The 24,802-nt window shown below is 49.3% G+C and overlaps 2 protein-coding genes across 4 annotated transcripts in view; one reads left to right on the top strand and one right to left on the bottom strand.

Moving 5' to 3' along the window:
* The first annotated feature begins 2,585 nt into the window (after positions 1-2,585).
* Positions 2,586-20,520, top strand: STK25 (serine/threonine kinase 25). The gene is made up of 12 exons (XM_050307774.1): positions 2,586-2,717; positions 3,509-3,635; positions 9,734-9,964; positions 11,145-11,201; positions 11,646-11,754; positions 12,983-13,140; positions 13,402-13,587; positions 13,722-13,867; positions 14,706-14,820; positions 15,116-15,187; positions 17,652-17,788; positions 18,401-20,520. The coding sequence occupies exons 2-12, from the start codon at positions 3,585-3,587 to the stop codon at positions 18,438-18,440; spliced, it is 1,302 nt and encodes a 433-aa protein (XP_050163731.1). The 5' UTR covers positions 2,586-2,717; positions 3,509-3,584; the 3' UTR covers positions 18,441-20,520.
* A 1,680-nt stretch (positions 20,521-22,200) lies between these two features.
* Positions 22,201-24,802, bottom strand: part of FARP2 (FERM, ARH/RhoGEF and pleckstrin domain protein 2) — a 67,850-nt gene continuing 65,248 nt past the window's right edge. For all 3 annotated transcript variants that reach the window (XM_050307771.1, XM_050307773.1, XM_050307772.1), the window contains one exon: positions 22,201-23,948. In XM_050307771.1, coding sequence (XP_050163728.1) covers positions 23,858-23,948 — 91 coding nt within the window. In that variant the 3' untranslated portion in view covers positions 22,201-23,857. The remainder of the gene's footprint in view (positions 23,949-24,802) is intronic.

The raw sequence follows: 24,802 nt of genomic DNA, 5'->3' as shown, positions 1-24,802 counted from the left end.
AGCTTATCCTCTTGAAAGCCATATAATAGAGAACAAGTAACTTTTAAAAAGCGAGAAGAAACCCCAACAATGGAAGAAACCCCACACAACAGATGCTTTTGGTTTTTAGCCTGATTTCCCCACAGTATCCAGGGCAGCCACTCAGCACACACAGACAGCAAATACACAAGCTTACAGGCATACATTTTTGACTTGTCCCTACTCATAGCTTTTGACCAATTTTAAACAGCTTTGGGAGTAGGACCCACAAAGCATGAAGTTCCTAAAATTTTGTGGAGCAAAAGGCAAGAACAGGTAAGAGCTTACTAATACTGCTATGAAGGCAAATGCTAACCAGCAGCATCAGAACTAGCACGGAAGAAAGGCACAGCAGTAAGGCCAGCTCAGCTCCCAGAGCCACCAGCTCCATCAGCAACAGAAGAATCCCTGTCATGCCTACCTGCTCCTGGGACAAGCTAATCTTCCATACTACCCCAACAGGCTTGGGAGGAGCTTAGAGCCAGAGCCAGGAGACAACACAATCCTGCCCAAGGCTCCCTTTCCAGCAGCTCTACTTCCCAGGGCCAGGTGAAAGCTGTAACTCTTTTGCACTTGCTTAGCTGGCTTTTTCCAAATGTAGATCTCCTGGAGGCAGGGACTGGGTTTCTGTCACTGGAGGTGGAGCTCTTCACACAAAGCACAGGTAACTTTTGGGTGCTGAAGCAAAAGTTTTATATATATATATACACACACACACACACATATATATAGTACAATTGTTCTGTAGTCACAATTACTAGTGTTAAAATAAACTAAAAAAAAAACCAAACAAACCACCACAAACTAAAAGAGAGAACTACTCTGCTAGGAATACAGCACTGACTCATAAACAGGAGAGTAAGGTTTTGGCCCTAGTTGATATATTCTGGGAATCAAATGGACACAAACATGCCACGGACAGCCACAGGGACGTCAGGGACACCTGCCTCCCCAGGGTCAGCGTTTGTTTCTGCATTCTTCTGAGCACATAAATAATCCTCCCTCACAAGTAACCCTTATGAAAGACTTATCCCAAATTAATCTGACAAAACAAGTCAATAGTTGCTTGTGTATGTTCAGACTTGGCACATTTAATTAATATATGCTTCTTCTGTGAGACTTCTGCCCCTTGGCCTCACGCCAAGAATGAAACTACATGGCTAAATTAATGAGCATCCATGACAGGAGGTGGAGAGCTGAGCCATCAGGGTGAAATGATTCCTAAGTAACATACAGAGGGTTCAAACAGGGAACACTTCACACCCCTTAGCCCTTCCTGCAGCAGAACCAGAGCAGAACTCCATTCTCCTTCTTCTTCCCACTTCACAAAAGGCTTTGGTTCCTCTGCCTCTTCGTAGACCTCTTAAGCCAAGGTGTCATGCTGGAATAGGGATGTTTATACAACAAGATGAATCATATTTTGTGTGGCTAGAAGGCTGGTCCTTTAGGTATAAACTCAAAGCTCCAGCAATCCAAGGATCCAACACGTAAGACCTCTGTGAAAACCTTCCAGCGAGGTACAATTGATTTAAATACAAAGATATGATCTCATTACAGGGGTATTTGATACCAGTGCTCTAGCTAATTGATGTTTTCACTCAAGTACCTCAAAGTGCTGGATGGTTTGATTAGGGGCAAGGAAACAGAGGGATGGGAGATGGACAGGGGAGGGAATCAGAGGGATGTGGGAGGAAATTAGAGGGATGTGAGGAGGAAGCTGCTGGCTGCTACCCAGACCCATCTGTCTGTCCATGCAGCGACAGGTTCCAGGGTTGTTCCTCTTGCTAGTCACCTGTGCTACCGAGCAGCACCAGCTCACCATCAGAAGCAGCAGGCAGTGACAAAGGAGTTTCATGCCAGTGCCTGGGAAAAGCTGCGGCTGGTCTTGTCCACTGCAGGGAAGAAATGCAGGGCCAGTGTTACAAAGCTGCCTGGCAACAGAGGCTGGGAAAATTGGCCTGGGGTTTTTTTTTCCCTTTGAAAACGTGAATCAGGCAACGACATTAAAGCACGTGGAGGAAAACCCAACCCCGCACAGGCAGCGCTGGGAAAGGGGCCATGAGGGAGCTCCCGTCCCCTCGCCTCGCCTCTGCTGCTCCCGCACGGCCCGGTGCGCTCGGCCGGCTCCCCGAGGGCCTGGCACCCCGCAGAGGAGTGGGGGGCACCGGCAGCCCCGCGCCCTTACGGGGGACAACGGGCAGGAGAGCTGCTGACGGCCGACCGGCCCGCTACCTCCCGGCGGGCTGCCGGGCACAGCCCCAGGGGGGCCGGCGAGGCGGGGCCCAGAGGACAAAGGCGGCTCCTCCCGTCGGCGGGCACGGGGCTCCGGAGCCCCGTGCCCGCCGCGGGGGCCGCCGGGCCGGGCAGCGCCCGCCGCGGCCCCTCAGGACTCCCCGCCCCAGCCGCCCCCGCGCCGCCGCCCCGCCCCGCCGCCCTCCCGCTGCGCGCGTGGGGTGCCGGGTATTGTAGTCCGAAGAGGCGCTTTGTGCAGCCGGGAGGTGCGGTGAGAAGACCACACCTCCCGGCATGCAGCGCGGCCCCTGCCCCCCTCCCTCCGCTCCGCCGCGCGCGTTGTTGCGCCCGGCCCGGCGCTCCCGCCCCCCCGCCGCGCTCGCTGTCCCGGGGCAGGCGGGGCGGCGGCGGCTCCCGCGCCAGGCCCGGCCATGGCGCTGCCCGCGGCGGAGCGGCCCTGCCCATAGGTGCGGCGGGCTCGGGGCCGGGCAGGGCGGGGTGCGCCACACAGGACTCTGAGGGGTCCGGGCGGGCGGGGGCGCGGAGTCCCCGGGAGGGGGATCTCTGAGGTGTGAGGCGGGGCGAGGTGGCCCTGAGGGCAGTCGGGGTGGGGACAGCCGTGGGGCCGCATCGTGAGGGGGGGGGACAGTGAGGGGAGCGGGAGGTGCTGGGCCGGGCTGGGAGAGGGTGCTCAGCCGTTTGCCAGGGTGGAGGGAGGGTCCCCGAGGAGTTGTGCTGGGGACGGAACTGGGCAGCACTGGTGGGGGAGCAGCCAGGGATGGTGCAGGGTTGGCGTTCCCTGAGCAGGAAAAGGTGCGCTGGAGAGCCGAGCTTTGCCAGCGAGTGTACTGGGGAGAGCGGGAGCAGAGGGATAGCCTCAGCGAAAGGACTGCTGGGGAGCAGCGGCAGGAAAGGGGTGCCTGAGGACGATGCTGTGGGTTGTGTTGGGGAAGGTGCTGGGGATGATGCTGGGAGTGGTGGTGAGGGGACGGAGCTGTGGGGCTCACTGCCATACTGGGGAGTGTGCCGAGGTGATGGGTGAGGAAAATGGTGCCTGAGACTTCGTCAGTGTATATCATTAAAGAGAGGCTCCTTGACACATCTGTAAGGTGTATCTGTAAAGAACTGAGAAATGGGCTGGCAGGTTCAAGGAGAACTGCAAATCAAGGAGAGAAAAAAGATGCAGGTAACTCTTCAGGGGAATGAGGCAGGTTCTAAGAACCTCACACGAGAGCTGTGGTGTTCTTGCTTGTCGCAGTTAACCAGTGGATGAGAAATCATCGCTTTCCCGCTGTGCTGCAACATCCCAACCCTCCCTGATTTTGCAGAAGCGAATGTCTGACTGTCCTGTAGGCATGGCTCACCTGAGAGAATTTGCCAGCCAGGTAAGTGGTGATTAAAAATTTGTTTTAAACTCATTTCAAGGGCAAACGTCGCAGTGTTTGCTCTTGATATGAGGGTTTCAAACAAATCACCAGAAAATCATGTTTTGCCACTCTTTATCTCTCTTGCACACGTCTCAGCTTACTCCTGTTCACTGACTGACTTGTGTCTCACTGTGCTGGTCTTGACTGATAGTGTTGTGTTGCCAGACGTATAGAAAGGTAGTTCTTCATACACTATGGGACCTTCCTCTGAGGTTAAATTTGCTTTTCTTAGGGAGACAGGAGTCACTGGGAGACAGCCTGAGTATTTTTGGCAGGGGAAGTCTAGAAATGGGAGCAGAAAAACTGTGTGTGTCGGCTCTGCCAGATGTACCTTCCTAAAGGGTTCATGGCATTAGTCTCAGAAAAACAGTGCTTGTAACCTCACTGCGTGAGAGGCAATGATATTTGATACTGAGTAGTAACTCTTCCGAGAGATCTCAGCCTCCGTGGATGCAGTTAAATGCTCCTGTTGTGATGGCATTTTCGTAAGAGGAATGTGGAAGGATGATGTCATTACTTGGGACTAAAAGCTAAACCACATTAATGGTATTGGCTTGCATCTTCTTCCCTCTGAATTGGGTTGTGGGGTGTGTTTGATTATTGGCAGATGTCAGTACCACATGTAGGTCTTCATAAGCCATGTTTTGTGAGAATTTGTGGCATTTTTCTGTTCTCTTAGGTGTAGAATTACTAGAAGCTTTAGTGGTTTGAGATGATGCCTTCTCTGAACCTTTTCTGATTTAAAATTGATTTGCAATGCATCTTACTTTGCATGCTGTTTTTCACATCCACTGTTTCCCCAAAGTGTGTATGGAATTAAATGCAAATATAGTGCCTGAGTGAGTCACTGCACAGGGAGAGAAAGGGAAGGATACTGCCTGGTTAGGGCTGAGAACTGTGTTCTGTAGCTATAGAGAAGGTTGCTCTGAAGTTTTCTTACCAGAGTTCCAGTGGTCTCAGCTCTGAATTTATTATGGAAATATGAGTCATTCTTAGATCTATGTCATCCCATGCCTCACTGATCTTGGAATAGGAAACCAGTCCGTGCTGTCCATTCCTCTGGTCTTTTCAAGAATCCTTGGTGAAACCTTGAAATCTGTGTAACCGAGGCTTGCTGGGAGGGCATTTCTAACTGGCCTGAAGTTCTGTTCACCAGGATTTAGGGAACAGTGGGAAGTACTGTGAAAATCGAAAGACTAAGACTTGGCTTGGGATGTCAGAGGCTTGACTTGTCTTATTCCCAGTTCTGGTGCTGATGGCTGATCCTCAGGTTGTTCTGCGTCTGTGCCTCCATTTCGCAGGCTCAGAAGGCTGTTTCTCTCTTCCTTGGCTCTGATCTGAGCTCTGTTTCTAGTTTTGTTGTTCCGTATGTGACCTTGAAGAAACCATTCAAGTTTTTTGGCTAAGTAATGCTTTGTTCCCTGAAGCAAAAGAATACTGCCTGTGAAGTGAGTTGGGAGTCTCAAATTAGTGTGTATTAAAGTGTTGAACACGAACTTCCCTCTTGTCTGTAGTCCAGAGATTCAAAACTGCCTCAGGTTTTGACAGTTGCAAAGAGCTGGTCACAGGTTTCCCATAGAAGGGAAACTTTAGGATGTTTCCAGATACAAGGCTGATTTCCTCAAAGAGAACACAATGCCTGCTGCAGACACCTCTGCTGGTGGCCCAGAGGTGAGTGTGCAGCATGGAGTGTGGGTAAATGCTGGGTGGGAAGTTGGAAAGCAGAGGAGGCAATGGGAAAAGAAGGTTTATTAATACCAACTTCCTCCTTCCGCTGTGTTTTGGCAGAGGAAAGTTATGTTTGTTTGTTTGGCTTTTTGGAAAGTGCTCTAGTCAGAAATAATGCTAAATGCTTCTGTAGTTCCATGTAAACCCTTGGAGGTTGCCAAGCTCCCAGTCAGCTTCAGCTTGTAAAGTGTTGTGGCCTTGGCAATCTTCTGTTACAGACCTCTCCCGTACAGACAGTGATTCCAGTTCCAACCTGACACAGATGAAGGAATTCTCATTTCCAAAAGTGTTTAAACACCCCTCAGTGTTTTATGCAGCAGATGCAGGCATGATTCTTGCTCTCGAATATTTTGAGAATGAGATCCAGCTGGACATAGCCCAGAGAGAAGATCTTCAGCTGGTTCAAGTGGTGTTTGCTTCTGTTCCCAATACACAGCTTATCTTTCCAGGCAGCAGCTTTGAAATGAGGGCAGATACTTACTGTAGGCTTTCTTTAGTCTCCTCTCAAAGACTATGGATATCACGTCTCTGCAACTGGAGGTGGCAAAGTTGCCAAAACCCATTTGTTTCCCCATGAAGCAGCTGGTGTCACTGCCAGGCTTGTCTCATAACACACTGCAGTTCCTAATTCCTGGTGGCTGCAGTGAGTTGCTCTGTTTTGAAGCATGGCATCATCAGTCAGGATGGCAAACACCCCCACACCTGTCAGGACCTTCTTTCCTGTGCTGTGAGATCAGATCCTGGAGGGCAGAAGTGGAACACATTACTAGGAGATTGTCATCATCCCTCTCATACTTTTTCCCTTCCTGGACTTACAACTGAGATCGTGCATTGTGTGCTCCCCCTCCAAAGTCTGCCCAGGCCTGCCTGAACCATCTCTGGTGCCTGACTGCTCTCACTGGGGAGGAACAGCATGAGGCTTTTTGCTCCAGAACTGCTGGGTAATAAACATTCAGTCAAGCAAAAAGGTACAGTGTAGTGACCATCCCATAACGGTTTTACGTGCAGTAGTAGAACAAAAAGCAGCAGCAGCTGCTGGCCTGGAGCTTTGTTTTACAGCCCTGATGGGTTCTGTGAATGTGGAAGAAAATGGAAAGAACCCTAGCTGGTGAGCAGTTGCAAAGGTGACAGGTGCTAATAAGCCTCTTTGTGTTATCTGTGCTCATTCAAGCAAGTGTAAAGCATTTCATCTGGATCATGGTACTTCTTACTGATGAAGTTTTCCAGGTGTGTTTGTAGCAGTGCAGTTCCAGAACATGGATTTGCAGCCAGGGTGAGCCTCTGACAACGGGCACTGAGATGATTCACTTTCAGGAGAGGGACAGGTGGTGCTTGTTACACCCCTCACTGCGGTGCTCTGCAGGTGCAGATGTGTTGGAGTAGGGGAGAATCAGGCTCATGGAGTGCATTCTTTGCCTCCTCTGTCCCTCCAGCTTGAGCTCCCAAGTGTGACTGTGCTTCTCTCCTGACAGAGCAGTGCAGTTCCATAGCTCTCCATTCCTGTCAGAACTGCATTTGTGCCGTTGTCTGGTGAGTGCTGAGACTTTTAAGCCTATGGATCTGAGCATTTGTTTGTCAGCAGCAAGTTACTGTGTGGCAGCTCAAAACAGGTTTTTTTTTAATGGACAAGGGCTTTTGAGCAGATGTCCTGCAGGCTAGCACGATTTTATCTGTCTTAGTTTGTCATGGGAATTCAGGATTGCTGAAAATGCCAGCTGGCAATGTCTTCTGTGGTTTCCACCATGATAGTTCACAAGGTGTTCCCCTGGGCAGACACTGACCTGCTTACATCAGGGATGGGCCTGTTTCCTCCTCCCTGTTTACAGAAAGTGAAGAAATTTGTCAGCAGACTCTGATCCTGCAGCAGCATCCAGAGACTGTAACCGTGGCTAGAATGACTCTGTACCTCTTGGCCCTATACTGACTCCCTGGGTTCTGGCTGTTGCTGGGTCTGACTTGTGTGATTTTGGCCAGTGTGTCAAGGGATGTACATCCTCAGGCCCTCCATAGAGTCAGATTCTTGCCCTGTCACCAGAGAGGTCTGAAGCATTTCCAGGTCAGTTTTGAAGTGGCAGGTACTGGGAAGGTAAATCCAGTACCTACAAAGGAAGTTTCCTGTTCCACCCTAATGTGGTGGGCTTGTCTCATCTGCCCATTAGGGTTGTATTGTTTTCCCTAGTCCCTTGGGCATAATTTGTATGTGCTTGTCAGGAAGCTTTGTCTCCTTCACCACCCCTACCTGAACTGCTTTGTTCCACAGAAAACAGGATAAACCAACATCCAAGTCTGGAAGCTTGTTTACCAAGCTGTCCATGATTACAGAACCTGCCACATAAAGTGGTGGTTGTCCCAAAAGCTGCCTGCCATAGCCAGTGCTCTTCTGTTTGGCATCCTTTTCTTGAAGAATCAGTCCTGATTCTCTGATGTGCCATGCCACACTGAGGAAGGCAGCAATCACTTCCACCTTGCTGTTTCTTACCTCGTGGAAAAGTTATTTACATGGGAAGGGAGGAAGGTTTTCTTGCAGCATTGCTTCCCTGCAGGATGTGGGTAGTGTTTCCTTTAGGAGCTGAGCAGGTGCTTCGAGGAGGTGGTCCTCTTCCTCTCCCTTCTCCCTGATGTGTGGGAGTGGCTGATGTGGTGAGTGGCATTTTTAGGGTGCAGTAGGTGACTGTGCAAAGTAACATCTGGGGCATGTTGTTACCCCTTCCTCCAGATAGGTCAAGAGGTGGAAACTGCTCCTGGTCTGTAGTGAGCCTGGACTAGCCAGACTGTTCTCCCTGCCTGCAGTCACCATTCTCATGTTGTCTCCTGGCATTTCTGAAACTCAGATCCTCTTCCTTTACCCTGCCTTCCTCTCTCTAGTCCCTGTTATGTGTCTCCAATTCTTTTCATGTCTGCACATCCTCTCCAGTCTGTTTCCAGTGCATTTTTTCAAAGTACAGCCTGTTTAGGTGTTGCTATGGATGCAAAAGGATATTTGGTTACCCTTCTGTATCTTGGACTGGAGTTTGTGTGGAAATCCTGTTAAGTGAGCTGACTGTAAAGCTCACTTGGGTCTGGCTTATAGCAATGCACTGGGCACAGAAGGCAAACAACCTGTAATGATGGGCTGGCTTAATCATTAAGCAGCACCTTGGGCTGCTCAACGATGACCTGCTGCTAGAACCTCGGTATGAGATGAAAAAGAGCTGCTTCCCTATTCTCTGATAAAATCTGCCAGCTCAAGGCCCTTGCAAGGGAGTGGTCTCGTGTTAGAGGTGAGACTGAGAAGTTCTGGGTGTGGAAAACTCCCTATAGCAACTTGGCTGCTTCCTGTAGGTCAGGCCATATTTTCCATGTTTTTTTTTTTAACTATTAAAAAAAGGCAGAAAAACTAATCACAAAAAGCATTTTAGTAGCATGAAGCAGAGCAGGACCTCCTGCTGTGCAGCTGTACTAAATGAAATAGCATTAGAAGGTGGATTGTGGTTTGTCTGCTTTTTCATCCACACTCATCTTAATAAAGAGTTAACTGTGCAGCTGCTGTTAGAATCAGTATTTCTGTTAGCAGCTTCCCAGTTGATGTGCTTATCTAATGAAGGAAATGCTATTTGCCTTTGCATCTGGGCGTGCCAGCCACGAAAAAGCAGGTCAGGCAGATGGAGTGTCCATTCTGTTCTCCTGCATCCTTCTTGCTGCTGACCTTCCAAAAGATGTGAGGTTCCCTCTGCAAGCCTCTGAGGAGAGCTGGGCTGGGCACTGCCTGGAAATCAGGCTGCAGCAGAGAAGACAGCTAATGTGAACTGGTGTTGATACTTCTGGGGTATTTCACCCTCCAGACAAGTAGGGAAGGGTGCAAATCACTCAAGTCATTTCAGTCTTTGAGTGCAGGAAGGCTGACTAGGGAAACATTCTTATGGCCTCTTGCTTGTTGTTTTTCTTGCCAAAAGAAGGCTGGTTCTGCTATACCTTGCTGGTCTCTGTTGAAGTGTGAGCAGGTGCTTGCTTGTGGAGCTGCTTTGGCACCAGTTAGTGCCTCCAGTTGAGCAGTCCTGTCCCAGAGGGGCTGACACTTTCCATAAAGAGACTTGCTGACATTCTCTTGCTGGACTTCCCTCTTCTTTCCCACTCCTGCAGGGGCAGAAAGCCTGTGGAAAAGGTTTGTTTTGTTCTAATCTTGGATATCTTCTGTGTCAAGTTTCTCAGACTTTTTTGGATATGTGAGTTTCGGATGAATTGATGAACACCATAGGTGCACAGATACAGAGATGAGCTGTATGGGTATGTGGGGTGCTCTGTAGCCCTGGGATCTAATGGAATATTCCCATCTCGACTTTCTGGTTTAGCACTCCAGAGTGGACCCTGAGGAGCTGTTCACCAAGCTGGAGCGGATCGGCAAAGGGTCGTTCGGTGAAGTGTATAAAGGGATCGACAACCGCACCAAGGAGGTGGTTGCCATCAAGATCATTGATCTGGAGGAGGCTGAGGATGAGATCGAGGACATTCAGCAGGAGATCACGGTGCTCAGCCAGTGTGATAGTCCCTACATCACCCGGTACTATGGCTCATACTTGAAGGTAGGACAAACCATGGAGATTCCTTGCCAGCAGCTTGGGAGTGGTGTGGGCTCCTCTGTGGGTACTGCAGCGGATGGTGGCACACAGCACGGGAAGGTGCCCAATGTGTGAGTGCCAGTGTGGCAACAGGAACAGCAGTGGCTCTACTCGCTGCATTGGTGTGCTCTTAATTGGACTCTAGGACACTTGCTAAGCACATGGAAATGAGGTGCCCGGCCCGGTACAGTGTGATACCAAGAGCAGGGCACTTCACTGGAAGAGAAAATTGCTCTTTGAAGACTGACCTCTCCCTCTTGTGACCATTCCTGAAAGGAAGTTTGTGGAAACTTTTCCAAGATAGAACACTGCAAGGTAGTACCACTGAGGGATTTATGCCTCTGGAAAGAAGAGAAGGTTGAAACTGTATTTTGTGATCTTGTGATCAGCATTTCATCAGAAATGGTGAAAAGAATAGGAATATGGAGGGGTACTGATACTGCTTCCATTGAGAACAGGCTTAGGAATCCCTAATGGAAGCTACTAGTAGTGATGATCAGAGGTGGCCTCTGCATGCTGTCTGCTTGAGGTGAAAGTAGCACTGGGACTGCAGCAAACAGTACCCGAGCTCTTTGGATCCTGAATATTCATTACATATTTTTCAAAGGCCAGAATACATATTCTCAGCCTTCTGCTGTAGTTTCATGGGCCCGCTGGTTTTTTCCTGCCAGGACCTTGTGAACCTCAGTGTGGAAATCTCTTCTTTGAGGAGTAGGAGTGTCTTGCCAATTGTACCGTTCAAGATGGCAGCCCTGTGAATGAGATCAAAGGCTGCAAAGCTCCCCTGCCATTGCCAAGAAGGAGTTATGCTGGATGTGCTGTTGGAGAGATGCTAAGTGACTCCAACCTGAGAATAAGCTTAATTCTGTGGGCTGGGCAGTCTGGTGCCTGGAGGGGCACTTGCTCAGATAAAACTGCAGACTGAGAGTTAGAAATGTACTGTAGTCAGATCCATCTTTATAATACTGTGTCGGCAGAAAAGGGGGAGCTGGGAGCTCCTTCCTTAAGCCCTGAGAGCTGTGGTGTGCAGCATCTCTTGGATTGTGTACAGGACTACTCCTGTGTCTTGCTGCCTCCTGGCCATTTCACTTTTCTGCCTGCTTTTATTACTGTCTTTGCTCTTGACTTGTGCTCTTGCTTACAGGGCACTAAGCTGTGGATAATCATGGAGTACCTGGGAGGAGGGTCAGCCCTGGATTTGGTAAGTACATGGCAAGCTCTGCACTATGAAAAACATTGTCTTGGTTTGTGAAATGCCCATAAGCCAGACACTTCCTTGCCACATACCATCTTTTTGGCAGTCCTGTGCCTGAGGGGTGCGCAGTGCAGGACAGACGTGCTGCTTATGTTTATCCCAGGGCAGAGGAAATGTTTGCACAGAGCTCAGCTGTCCAAGCATCCTGCTTGTTTGGGAAACCTCTAATAGACTGATAGACTAGGAGAAAATCCCCCAAAGTTTTTCCATTTAATGCTGCCAGGTGCAAAGTCCAGCATTCTGCTTGCAGAATGTGCACCAGGCGTGCAAGTAGGTACTTCCTGCTGAGTATGACCTTCTTGGCCAAGGTTTCCAAGTAATAAACTGAGAGCCTGAAAAATCCAAGGCATCAGTCACCCTCTTTTAAGTCATCTTTCTGCCCTTTATCAGCTGAAGCCGGGACCGCTGGAGGAGACTTATATAGCTACTATCCTGAGAGAAATCCTAAAAGGTTTGGATTATTTACACTCAGAGAGGAAGATCCACAGGGACATCAAAGGTAAGACTGGAGAGCTCAGCTCCCTTTCTTGTCAGGGACATTAGTAACATAAAATTCAGAAGTACTATACAGTGATAATCTGTGAGATTTCAAAGACTATTTCTCAGTGCTGCTTCTCCTGTTGATGCTTGTCACTGTATCACGACTCATGCTTTTCATGTGTTTAGGTGTTTAGAGTAACAGGATCTGTAGCTCTCCTCTGGCACTTGGAGTTTGGACAGGCAGGGAGCTAAAGCAGAGGAGTCAGTGAAAGGCATGCTCAGATATTCGCTGACTCATGTCTGGACATTTGCTTTGCTGCTGGACCCCAGGGGTGTGTGTGCTGGCCATCATGGTTACAGCTCACAGTGAAGGTGAGCTGTCCTTATGCAGGGTTCACAGCCCCAGAAAATGAGGGCAGCTCGCATCAGCTTATCCTGTTACTGGTTTTTATAGTCATTGGCTGCGTGCAGTGTAGAGAGAGCTGGCATCTGCCTCCTGAAGAGCAGTGTCACAGCAAGCCCAGAGCATCAAAAGACAGTGGGAGGATGGAGGGACAGTGCTGGGGAGCTGTGGCCAGTGCTGGATGCTCACTCCTCTGACCCACTGCAGGAGGGGATGTGAGCAGGCAGAGCACAGAAACTTCATGCAGGGAGATAAGGAGAAAAGATTCTGCTATGTTTGTGACAGACTGCACATTTTTAGAGCTGCAAGAGGTGCAGGGCTCTTGGCTGCCAGCAGTGGGAAAATGCTGAGAGTTTGTAGGTAGGGTCTCTCTCATGATGGAAAGTCCTACTGAAAACCCCCATTCCCAAACCTGTACAATGTTACTGTCTTATGACTGAATGGAAGAAGCACAAGACTGGGACTTAAGCTCTTCAGAAGGATCTGCAGTTTCACCTGTGCTGAATGCTACTCCCCCCAAAAAATCAAGACCATTAGAGGCCATGTTGCCCTCCCTTTTTTGTTTGGCCAGGCATCACACATTGTTGATTGTGTGGCCCTTCACATCTACTCCTTGTTCCTACCCTAGCAATATTCCTGTTATGATCCAGCCAAGTGCATGAATTTGTTCCATGTTACCCAGTGGAGTTCAGAGCAGGAGAATGGGTGTGAGGCTGGAAATCCAAGCTGAGGATTATCACTGAGGGTGAAGGAGAATGGTGTAGGAGGGCCCTCCTCAGTGTTCAGTTCTGTGTGGGCTGGAGATTCAGAAGGCAGCAGACTTAATGCTTATTTGTGTGAACAGCTGCCAACGTGCTGCTTTCGGAACAAGGAGATGTGAAACTGGCTGACTTTGGGGTGGCTGGGCAGTTGACGGACACCCAAATCAAGAGAAACACCTTTGTGGGGACTCCATTCTGGATGGCGCCAGAGGTCATCAAACAGTCTGCTTATGACTTCAAGGTGAGCTTGGGAGCAGGAGGGTTGCTACTTGGGCCTACCATACATGTGGTGCTAGGACTGGAACAGGGATTGGAAGTGCTGCTTACTACAGGAATGATTCTTTCCTGTTATGGTTCAGGGTCTACTGGAGAAGTTTGTGTATTAGACATGAAATACTCCATCTGATTTTATGTAATTAGCCTTTTGACTGTCCTAAAACTGCGTACTTTCGTGTTGTAGAATTGCTCCTCACTCTGTCTGCTCTTGTTCTTCTGCTTTCAGGCAGACATCTGGTCCCTTGGAATTACAGCCATTGAACTAGCAAAGGGAGAACCTCCAAATTCTGACTTGCATCCTATGAGGGTTCTCTTCTTGATCCCCAAAAACAATCCTCCAACACTTGAGGGTCACCACAGCAAGCCCTTCAAGGAGTTTGTGGAAGCCTGTCTCAATAAGGATCCTAGATTTGTGAGTATTGCTGCCCGCCCATGGACTCAAGGATCCATTTGGGTCCCTTCCAGCTCACAATATTCTGTGATTCCACTTGAAGTCAGTGTGTGCAGAGATGATTAGACATGACATGCTTTCCTTATCTGCTCCAGAGGCCAACAGCTAAAGAATTGCTAAAGCACAAGTTCATCACACGCTACACCAAGAAAACCTCATTCCTAATGGAGCTGATCGATCGATTCAAGCGCTGGAAGTCAGAGGGCCATGGAGAAGATTCCAGCTCTGGTGATTCCGATATGTACGTACATGTTCTGCACAGAGTGCCTACTGCAGACAGCTCAGGTCCTTTTCCCACCAGGGCTGGAGATCTTTCGGTAGCTCAGGGAGACCTGTGAGCATCCATTTGTGGGAGCAAGTGACTGCTGCCTGAAGAACCAGGCTGTTACCTCCTGTTCAGTGGGAGCCAGTTCTCTGTTCTGGTCTTAACCTGTGGAGCCTCTTTGCTGAGTGTAAGGAGTTAGAGTACTGACAAGAAACAGTCTGTGTGTAAATAGTAAAACAGGACTCTTGTTGCCTGTATTTTATGCCCCTTCCGTTAAGTACAAGAGCGACAGGCTTTAGTAACTCTGGCAAGAGCTGTGTTTGTGTGTTTGTGTACTCATGGGTAGAGCTTTGCTGCTGCTGTGCAGGACAGTCAGGTGGGGAAAGGGCACTTTATTGCCTGGTATCACAGAGCTGCTCTTTAACTGCAGAGTCAGTGACTCAAGTGATGAAGGATTCTGGAAGATTGGCTTATAACATCTAAGCCTGGGCACTGAAATTCTGAGCCTGTATTGTCTTGAAATTCTCCTAAATTTAATTAGCACTAGAAGCTTCTTCAAGCTGGCTAGAGCAAAAAGGTGACTGTGATGGTTTGGAAACATGACGTAGTACTTAGCTCAGATGCTTCTGATGCCATGTATGTGATGTAGAAGTGGTTTCTCTTTAGGATTTTTTTCTGGGATAAGGAAATGCCTGGAGCTCTGGGATGACGTGGCAACCGGGTGGGGCAGAGCTTGTGACTCCAGGAATGCATGGGCAAACCCCTGGTGTATGGAACTGAGGATTTGTGTTGACCTTCCCCTTTTCATTTGCAGTGACGGAGATGCAGAGGATGGAGACCAGGGTCCAATCTGGACATTCCCACCAACCATTCGCCCCAATTCCTTGAGCAAGCTGCACAAAGGAATGGCTCTCCATGGTTCCCAGAAGGTCTGTGTGCTGTCTGGTCTTTCTGAAGTGGACTGAACTAACACAAGCTTTTGGGTGTCTTGGGGAAGCCACAAGGCACTCATGTTCTATCTGAAATCTACTTTGGTCTGTCACCAAGGGCTGGTGCTCCAGAATTGCCTCTTCCACATCATCAGAGTACTGTGACCTGTGGCTTTCCTAAGACCTGGTGAGGGGACTGCCGTGGAAGTGCTGTGAATTCACCAAAGGCTTAGAACTTTGTGTGCTCTGGGAGCTTTTGCCTGTGCTTGTAACTTCTTTTTCTGTTGCTTTCCAGCCTACTGAGCCCATTAAGAGGCAACCACGGTCACAGTGTCTCTCCACACTTGTTCACCCAGTTTTTGGGGAGGTGAGTAGAACCTTCTTGGTGCCTGTGCTGGTTGGAGGTGAAGAGATATGATATGGGTAAGTAAACGGGAAGGATTTGGAGAAGGGAGGTGCAGTGAAGTATCTGGTAGGGTTAGGGGATTCTGAAGTATTTGTGCCTCTGTTCAGAGGACTGTGTGTGGGGAAAGTCAGTATGTCCCTGGCATGTCCTCCCCAAAACAGTTGTGTTTGGAAGCAAAGCATTACCCTGTTGTCTTCTGATGAGGATCAGATAGAGGAGTCTGATCCTCAGCTCTCTCTTACCTGTGTCTTAGGCTTGCCAGTTAGGCAGCTCTGGTCTCTGATGTCTGTGGCTGAAGTGCAGCTTCTGTTGGGGCAGACAGGTACTTGGTCTGGCCTGTCACTGTGCATGTCCCCTGCCCTCCTGCTGTGCTGCTGTCCACAGCAGAGTCATTGAGGGGAAGGTAGGTGGGTTAGAGCAGGAGTCAGCTTTGCTGGTTACTAGGCAATTTCTTGATCTACCCAGCCTGCTACTGGTAGCATGCCAAGGCCAAGGAGTTCCCTGCCACATATCCTCTGGAAGGCAGGCAGGCAGAGAAAATGTGTTTGGAACCCCCTCCCCATTCCCTGCCTCATGTTCAGAGTGGGGATGTGGAGCTGAAGTAAAAGCTGCCATTAATGATAGGATCTGTATCCACAGAGAGGTGACTTGTCTTTCCAGCTGGGTGATGTTCTCAGGGAAGAGAAGAGGAGGATAATCATGAGGGGGGGCTGGCTACAGGCTCTTTTATATACCCTCCCTGCATGTGTGTTATTGGATGCTAATATTGAAAATGGCCCATGGGGAGTCAATTAACAGATGTGGGCAGCTGCAAATCTGGAAACTTTTTGGAGCAGGGAGGGAAAATGACATTTGCGTTTGGAGGACCAAGCAGTGAGTTGGAGGTAGCCTGTAAGGCTGAGCACAGTGTAGTGCTCTAATTCCCTGCTAGCCTTCAGAGAGCCCTTCTGCACTGGGAGAAGACAGGCCAGCACAGACTGCTCCCATCACAGGCTGCTGGGCAAGCTGAAGGTCAGGGGTGTGGCATCAAAGGCTGATGATAAACTGGCAACTTACCTGCAGGACAGGCTCTGTGTTTGTTCTGAGGCGGGCAGCCTTTGGTAGGTGGACATCAAATCCTTGGCTTTAGCATCACAGCTATTTTTGGCCTAAGAAATCTGTATCCTTCATGTGTAACTGAGTTGCCCTCCACGCCCCTGCCGCTTCTGAGCGAGCAGAGGTGTGTGTGGGTTCCTCTCACAGCTTTGTGTTGGGCAGCAGGAAACAGCAGCCCTTTTTGGCTGGGAACTGTTTGTTCACAGTGGGGGACTCGGAGCACAGGGACAGCTGCAGCTGGGGATTAGTGTTCACATTTGTCCTGCTTTCCAGAGCATGGAGAAAAGGTGAGCTCCAACAACAGGAAAGGCTGATCCTAAAATTGCAGGCAAAGAACTGTGAGGCTTATGTAAAGCCCTTTAATCAGCGTGGCCTAATGGGAGCTTAATTGAACTGGACAGTGGTAGGCTGGCAGACGTTGCTCCTTCAGCAGGAGGTTTGATTGTTGTTCAGCTCCTTGTGTGATGGTGAACTGGGAAAGGGGCTGTCATATCAGCACTTTTGGGAAGGAGATGGGGAACTGTTGCAGGGGCTGGGAATGTGGTGTTTCCAAGGACAGACTCCTTCAGGATCAGCACCAGTGACTTGTCAGGAGTTTCTTCTCGACAGAGGTGTAGCTGTTTGAAATTAACTACTGGAAACATGTGCAAGTAGAGGCCTAGTTGGAGTGCACCGAGCATGACAGATGTGAACTGAGGCTTTTCATCAGGGCAGATGCTGCATGTGGAGGTCTTGGTGCATGGGCTTCCTTCCCTTGCTCCCTGGGTAAAGCTCTCTTGGAGAGGAGCATTGGAAGCCGAGGGGCTCAGGATCCCTGGCATGGCCGTCATTTGCCTCGGCCTCCCAGTCACTGGAAGCAGCTGAAGCTTTTCTGGGGTTATTAAAAGTGGTGGTGACTAACTCCTGGTGTTGGATATTGTCTGCCCTGCCTGCCTTGTGAGCCTGTGTGTGTGTCTGGGCACTGGGCTGTCATTAGCAGCAAAGGCGACTGTGCTGCTTCAGGTACAGCTGGAGTTCTTTGTGCTGTCACTATGAGTTTTCGGGGCTGTTGATCCATTTTTCATATAATTTAATTTGTTTAAGAGTACATCCTCTTTTGGTAAGGGCTTCAATTGCCATTAGTACCTAGAGAAAAATCTGAATCCCAGACATTGGATTTCCACCTTCCTGATCTACAGAAAGAGACCTTTTTGGTTTGTTTAAGTACAATGTGAGAGGCCTTCTGCACCTTGGTGGAGTCAGTAAAAGGGAAAGGGCCTTAGTGCTGGACTGCTTGACTGGTGCTTTCTGCAATGAAATAAGGACCTAATGCACTGTTTCTGGGTTGCAGCTCAAAGATAAGCACAAGCAGACTGGAGGCAACGTGGGAGCCATGGAGGAGCTGGAGAACGCATTTAGCTTGGCTGAGGAGTCCTGCCCAGGCATCTCTGACAAACTGATAGCACACATGGTGGAGCGGGTACAAAGGTGAGTGTCCTGTGAGCTGGCAGCTGTACTCCATGGGTGTGGGAAAGGTTGGTGCCAAGCAGTCAAGACAGACAAAAGTGAATACTGGTGACGAGCTGCCTTAATAGTCCCTATGTCACTTCTTTTAACTACTTTCATGTAATGGAAGCAGTTCTTCATGCCCCATGTCCAAGCCATGGCCTGCAACTTTTCCAGGAGAAGCTGGGGAGACAGCAGACTACATCCACAGCCTTTCCCTCATCCTCTAAGTGGGTCACCTGGTCATAGGAGATCAGGTTGGTCAGTCAGGACCCACCTTTCCTAAACACACACTGGCTGGATCTGACCTCTCACTGTTGCTTCCTTACTGTGAAATGCTAGTGCTGAAAATTTTTTATTAGGTTAAAACAATCTTGAAAGCCTGAAAAAAGTGCCACCTTGGCTTTTGGTTAAATCACTGTTTTTTGCTTTCAAGACTTTTTTTTCATCCAGCAAAAACTGCAGTGGCAGTGGGAATGGGGACAGACGTACACAGACCCCTTCCCCCACAGACCTGCTGGGCCCTCTCCTGGGTGAGAGCTTCAAACAGCCAGAGCTGACCAGTTCCCCTCACCCCATTCTTCTTCCTGGCAGGTTTTCACACAGTCGGAACCACCTGACCTCTGCCCGCTGACACCCACGTTCCCTGCTGCTGTCGTGAGGGGGGAAGGATTTTTTCCAGCTTCATAAAGAACTACATCTCTAATCCAGACCACCATCTGCCGTTGGATGTGACGTTGTGTGACGGACTCCAGGACATTTCAGAGCCTTCATGTTAGCCGTGTTTTCATGATAACCCAGGGTGGGGTTTGCGATGCAAGTACAATTTAGACCTTTTGCAGAACCTGAGATGGGTGGTCTAATTGTTTTTACAATGTAATCAATGCAGTTTTTAATTGTTTCCCTATGGATGTGTCCATTTTGGCTTGGTTTGATTCACAGCTTGTTTCTGGTAAATGCCTGGCTGCTGGAAAAGAGGGAGATTCTCTTCCACTGAGATGTGTTTCACAGGCGAGTCTGATGGGTTTAGCCTCCTGTCCTTCCTAAAGAAGTGTTTGTGAGCAGTCATGTGTGAGTGCAGGGATGTTGGGAAGCTCTCCAGGCATTAGGGTCTCTGGGAGAGCGAGAGCAGCTCTCCAGTTGTTCTGGAGGATCGCTTCAACCCCTTCACACACGAGTAACAAAACGCTTCCCAGAGCAGCAGCAGCTGAGCTGATGCACTGCCACTCTTTCCCAGCCTGTTGTTTCACAGGAGGGTGGGTTTGCTGACTGTACTGTTTTTTGGCTCTGGGACATCATTTTGTATTAGGCCTTGGTTCACCTACTTCAGGCAACAGCAGAACTTGCTGTCAGTCTCCAGGAACCAGAAGGCAAAGTGGGTCCTTTTGCTGTGGGAGCTGGGAGGAGTTCCTGTCCTTGGGGCTTTCAGCAGCAGAAGCAATGAGGCAGGCAGGCTGGGCAGTGCTGGTCTCTGAGTTGAGCAGGCCCAAATGGGGCAGAAGGGTTAAAAAAGGGCAGTGGGGGGAACACAGCAGCCAAAGGCACTGGCAGGGCTTTGGTTCACAGGGCAGAGGGACGCTGCATAGCAGTTCTCAAGGCAACAACCTGTCCTCTACAGGAAGGCATAAAGTGGGTGGCTTGCAGCAGTGTGGTGGGGCTGGGGGTTCCTAAAAGCTGCTCTAGGTGTCCCCTTCTCAACCTTTCCTTCCCAGCTCCTCCTTCAGCCTGGGATCTAAACTTGCTGCAGCCAGGGCTCTGATCCAGTTGACAAGCTGGGGTGGTGTTTGGTAGCAGAGCAATTAAAGCATCTGCTGTGTTGGTTCCTTAAGGTATTCCAGCAGAGCCATCCCCCAGGAGCTTTGCTCTCTGTATCATACTAGTTTATAAAGCAAACCTTTAATTCAGGTAAGCGCACAGATCTTAAATCTACACTTTAAAGGTCTAGAAAAACAGACTTAGGAAAATAACCCCTGATAGCTGGTTGCCTAGAGACCTGCCCTCTAATTGTATAAAGGTTCCCATGAAGTCAGCAAGACCTCAGTTACCCAGATCTTTCTGTCTGGGTCTTTGTGTGTGGATGATGTGGCTCACCCTAGAGCTGCTGAGAACAGAGGCTGGAGCTGTTCGGTTTGGTTTTTTTTGAGACAGGCCACTTGGTTAGAAGCAAGGCTTGATTTCTGGTACTTGGATTCAGACCTGCAGATTTTAAGTGCTCAGGAGGACCACATGTTCCCTCATCCTGGTGTGCAGTGTTCACTTTAGCTTATGACTATCCTTTATTCTTCCTGATGGATAAATCCAGGCTCAGCAACACTATGAACCTGTCCCGTAGAGCAGAGGTGCTGCTGTTGGGTTTTGCCGGATCGCTGCTGCAGAGCAGTGTTCTGCTGTGGTGAGAGCCAGCTCGGAGCCTGCATTTAGGAAGAGCAGAACAAACCCATTTTTCCCTTAGGAGGAGTTAATGTATAGACAGGAAACTTGGAGAGGGGGAAGGTAGAGGCTGCAGGCCTGCTTTTAAAGTTGCTGTTCACGACGGTAGCAAACCGTGTTGATAAGGTACCTGTATTGTTACTCACACTCTCTGCAGTGTAACGAGTAACCTTTTTAAAGGAAACAATCCCCACAACCTTTGTCCAGTACTCAAAGCAACAATGGGTTTAGTTTTTAAAAACGTTGAAAGGGATCTGCCACTTTCAATAAAGTAACAAAACAAATGAGGCTGGTGTTACTTTGTGTTATTAGGGGAGAAGGATTGGTTCCAGCTGCTTTTCTCTGCATCCTTCTTGGTCTTCCCCCACATCACCCAGGAGACAGACCCAAGTTTTTCGTGTGTGAGGAGGAACTACAGCTGAAGGCAGGTCTGTCCTTTCTGCTGGTGCTACAGGAAGCACACACTGCTTTGCAAAGGTGTGACTGTGTGCTGGGGAGCGGGGGTGCAGTTTTTGCTGGATTCTGTTCATTATCTGCCTTATTTAGACTCGGGCTTGACTGTGGAAGCTCTCAGCAGGGTGTCTCTGCCTTTCTCTGTCTCCCTTTGTAGCTGGAGAGGGTCCAGGCCGTGGCACTGGTTGCCCAGGGATAATCTGCTGCCCAGACAGGGCAGCAGGGGTTGGATCAGACGCCCCTGAGAATGTGACCACAGGGACAGGATGAGCACTTCGGAGATGCCACTTTAGGCATGTTTAAACCCTTGTGTGTGACCACCCCTTCTCTGAGCAGGAACAGAGGTAAAGGGCACAGCTGGGGCTGTGATGACCAAGCTCTGCAGTGCTGCCTCACCTTCTTCCCCTTGCAGCCAGGAAGACAGACTGACAACTGTGCTTCTAACTCCTTTTTGGGGGAATTTTGCTAAATGCCATCGTGCTTGTGCTCACCTCAGCTCAGCAGGCTGTGCCAAGACAGGGGTGGTGGTGCAGCTGGGCAGGTTCAGGGCAGCAGGATGCAGACCTGTGCAATATGAAAGAGGGAGGTGACTTCTCTGGTGAAACAGAGTCACACCTGGGACAGGGAGAGAAGGGAGTAGCCACCAGAACAGCTCCAGTCTGTTGCATTAAACGTGGTAGAAGCTACTGCATGAACTCAATTGTTCTGGTTTCTTAAGCAATGAAGCAAGACTGTGTTACCCTGGATGAAGGGCCAGCACAAGGAGGGAAAACTGATGGTGTTGGGGTTGTTCAGCCTGGAGAAGAGAAGGCTCCAGGGTGACAAGGGGGGAACAGCTTCCCACTGACAGAGGGCAATGTTAGATGGGATACTACAAAGAAGGTCTTCCCTGTGAGGGTGGGGAGGCCCTGGCACAGGTTGCCCAGAGAAGCTGTGGCTGCCCCATCCCTGGAAATGTCCAAGGCCAGGTTGGATGGGCCTTGGAGCAACCTGGGCTGGTGGAAGGTGTCCCTGCCCATGGCAGGGGGTGTGGGGGAGTGGAACTGGATGGTCTTTGAAATAGTGAGATCACAGACACTAAGCCATGTGGTCCCAAGTGCATCTCCCCTTTATGTACACCATGTCAGCAAGAAACCAGTAAGTAAGGACCCGACGTAATCTGTTTTGCCTAAGGGTCCTGTTAAGGAAACTGCTCATGCTTGTAGCAAAGACAAAAAATACTCCAGCAGAGTTCTGGAAAAGTAAAATATTTCATAGAACTGATACACCACTGAAATCCTGACCTCACTGAAAGCTCACTGAGGTGAGGGGTCTGCAGTTTTGCCAGGAATAGCAAAGTTGTTGGCTTTTCTAGCCTGAGCTAATCCTCTTTAAATGCAGAGACATTTGAGCTCAGTATTCCCAACCCAAGAAGGGACTTTTGCTGCCTGCTGTCCTTCCAGAAGCTCCTGTTTCTGAGAGTCCCACCTCAGCATGTGACTCTGGAGGGAGCAGCACTTGGTGCAGGGTGAGCCAAAAACCAGTCTTGGAAAACTACTGAGTAACTTGAATATGGGATGGTGGGCTCAGGAATAACAGGCTGAGAGAGTTTTATACCAAGATGCTATTTACTTTGAACAGTCATATTCAGCCACAGTATAATGTCTAATCAATCCACATGAATACAACTACGACAGGTAATTAAAAAAACAATAAACGAGGATGCTAATAAATTAAGTACATTTAACTTAGATGGGACAATGGTCTTTGTGACAGCGGTGGCAAAGGCTGGTTCTGCAGTCACTCCTCTAGGATGCAAATGCCAAGCGAGACAAATCCCTGGGGATTCCCCCTCCCTGCAGTCCTCATCCCGCACATACGGAATGCACGTGCTGGCCTCTGTCCTTCCTGTTGGCACAGGGACCTCCACATTCCTCCATCCTCACAACATGCAACACTTTCCTTTTGCTTTCACTGCACCACTGCGTTGTTCCTTCTGCTAGTACACAAACACTTTTCTATCTAATAATATATAAAGCAGAGTCCCCAGAGCCCATCAAAGCCACGTCCAACGGCATCTTGTGGCACTTAGCGTGTATCAGTCCTTCCGTGGAGGCACCCAAAGGTGACAGCTTTACAAAAACAGAACAAGCTGCGAACTTTTCAGATTTAATACAGAGATTTAATAGAGCTCACAGACACTAATGCTCCATCTGGAATCCAGTGACTTTTACACCTTCAGGAGAAGCAGAAGATGGATCCCACCCCAAATTAAAAGGCAAGAATAGGGATTTTGAGAAGTCTTTGCATGACAAAAGCATAAGCAACGGTGACTTTCAGAGAGGCTTGTTCTCCTACAATGCTTAAATGCCTTGAAAACATCACCCACACCAGAGTGGAGAGTGAATGCCATCCTGTGCCTTACATAATTCCTACTACAAGATAAAGAAATGGGAGCTGTGATATGAGAATAGTGATTGAGTTCAGAGGAAAAACCACGCACTCCCTGCACCGACCCACAATACACTGACACCTTGACAGCTCAGCAGAGGTCCAGTTCTCCCACTTCCCTGGAAACTGCTACTGTAGCAGTTTCTGAGGAGCAGAGCTGTTTTAGGAGAGCTGCAGTTCCTGTTTGGAATGAACTGTAAGCTAACACACCTCTGGGTCCCCATTAGTCCGAGATGTGCCAGCAGGGTGACGTTGACAGCAGCAGGACAGGGGTTGTGCAGCCAGGGACACCGAGCACCCAGAGCAGGCGATGTCTGGGAGAGGCGAGCGAGCCCTGGCACCCGCTGCTGTGAGCCACAACACCACTGGCAGCTGCTGGGTTTCTCCCATGTATGCTGATCATCCAGTCAACATGTAAAAACAAGGTGGCACCGGCCTTCAGGGCAGGTGAAGGTGTTACTGTACAGGTACAACAGAACAAGAACCCTTCTGCGACGTGTGCGCTCTGGAGCACCGCTGTTGTTGGGTTCTCTGTAAGTAGGTTCAACTGGAACAGACTTGACCCTCTTCCACACCATCAGGAAGGGATGTGATGCCTGTCTGCAGCCCCCTCACTCCCACTTCCCATACCGGGGGAAACAGGCCTCCTTGAGTCTTTGCTTCATCAACTCCAGAGACTCCTGTTCCCACCTGCCTCTTTTGTTGGTGTTGCCAGCAGAGATCCAGCTCTGCCCTGCATCAGTCAGTGTGACTGTCCTTCTCCTCCTTGGGAAGCAGCAGGCTTGACCTGGCCGGAGAGCTGGTGGCTCTCTTGATCACCTCCATCCACCTGCCAAGAAAGGATGTAAGAAATGCTCATGCCCCTCACTCCCAGATAATCTTATCTTTGGTTGTGAGCTGTACCCCTTTCCCAAACCTCCCAAAACAGACTCTTTCTTTTACAAGTCTTTTAGGAAATTGACTCTTCAAATGAACAGCTTGAGATGTGGTAAATACCCTGCAGAACGTGGTTGCCTGTCCAATAGCTCTACAGTGCTCTGAGTTCCAGAGAACTCCCCTGAGAGCTCACCATGTTCTCCCCTCAGTGCTTATCAAGGACGACAAGCTGACAATAATTGTTGCTTTTCGTACAATAAATTAGGAATTAGGTACAGCCTTACTCATGCGGAAGAAAGCAAAGCAACAGTGAGAAAAGCAAGACAAACCCACTGTGAATGAGACATTTTCCCTTGAAATCACTACATGAGCCCAGTGGATTAAAGAGCACAACTTACAGCTCGGGTAGCTGATAACTAAGCTGTTCACAAGCGTGTGACACTCTCCCAAGGAAGGGGGACATGTGACACCCACATTCCAAAGCAAGCAATACGACCCTGCATGGCAGGACCCAGGGCAAGGGTTTTCAACATTTAATATAACAGCAAAGTTTTGTGCGTGATGCATTTGACACACAATTCAGATCCTGTGTGGAAGCCCCTAAGAGCAGTTAATTGCAATTATAGAGAATAAGAATAATTAAAAAAAGAGAAAGTAGCCAAGTGAAAGGCAGCCCTGGACTTGTTGTTCTCAGCCTTATTATAAATCCTGCTTCCAGAGGGTGAAGAGAGAAAAAAAAATGTATCTTTCCAGAACCTGAAAATCTGACACCCAAAGAGGTGGTGGGGCTGAGCACCCCACAGCCCT

Source organism: Myiozetetes cayanensis, unplaced genomic scaffold (genome assembly GCF_022539395.1).
Source record: "Myiozetetes cayanensis isolate MyiCay16 unplaced genomic scaffold, myiCay2020 scf13, whole genome shotgun sequence".
Taxonomy (NCBI): Eukaryota; Metazoa; Chordata; class Aves; order Passeriformes; family Tyrannidae; genus Myiozetetes; species Myiozetetes cayanensis.
Note: the sequence above shows the minus strand (reverse complement) of the source record. Positions and strands in the feature narration are given on the sequence as shown.

Bases quoted from the DNA above. Each gene is read 5' to 3' on its own strand.
- STK25 (XM_050307774.1), top strand. From the start codon at position 3,585: ATGTCTGACTGTCCTGTAGGCATGGCTCACCTGAGAGAATTTGCCAGC. The intron at 11,202-11,645 runs GTAAGTACATGG...GCCCTTTATCAG, and splicing joins GAGGGTCAGCCCTGGATTTG to CTGAAGCCGGGACCGCTGGA. The intron at 14,821-15,115 runs GTCTGTGTGCTG...GTTGCTTTCCAG, and splicing joins CTCTCCATGGTTCCCAGAAG to CCTACTGAGCCCATTAAGAG.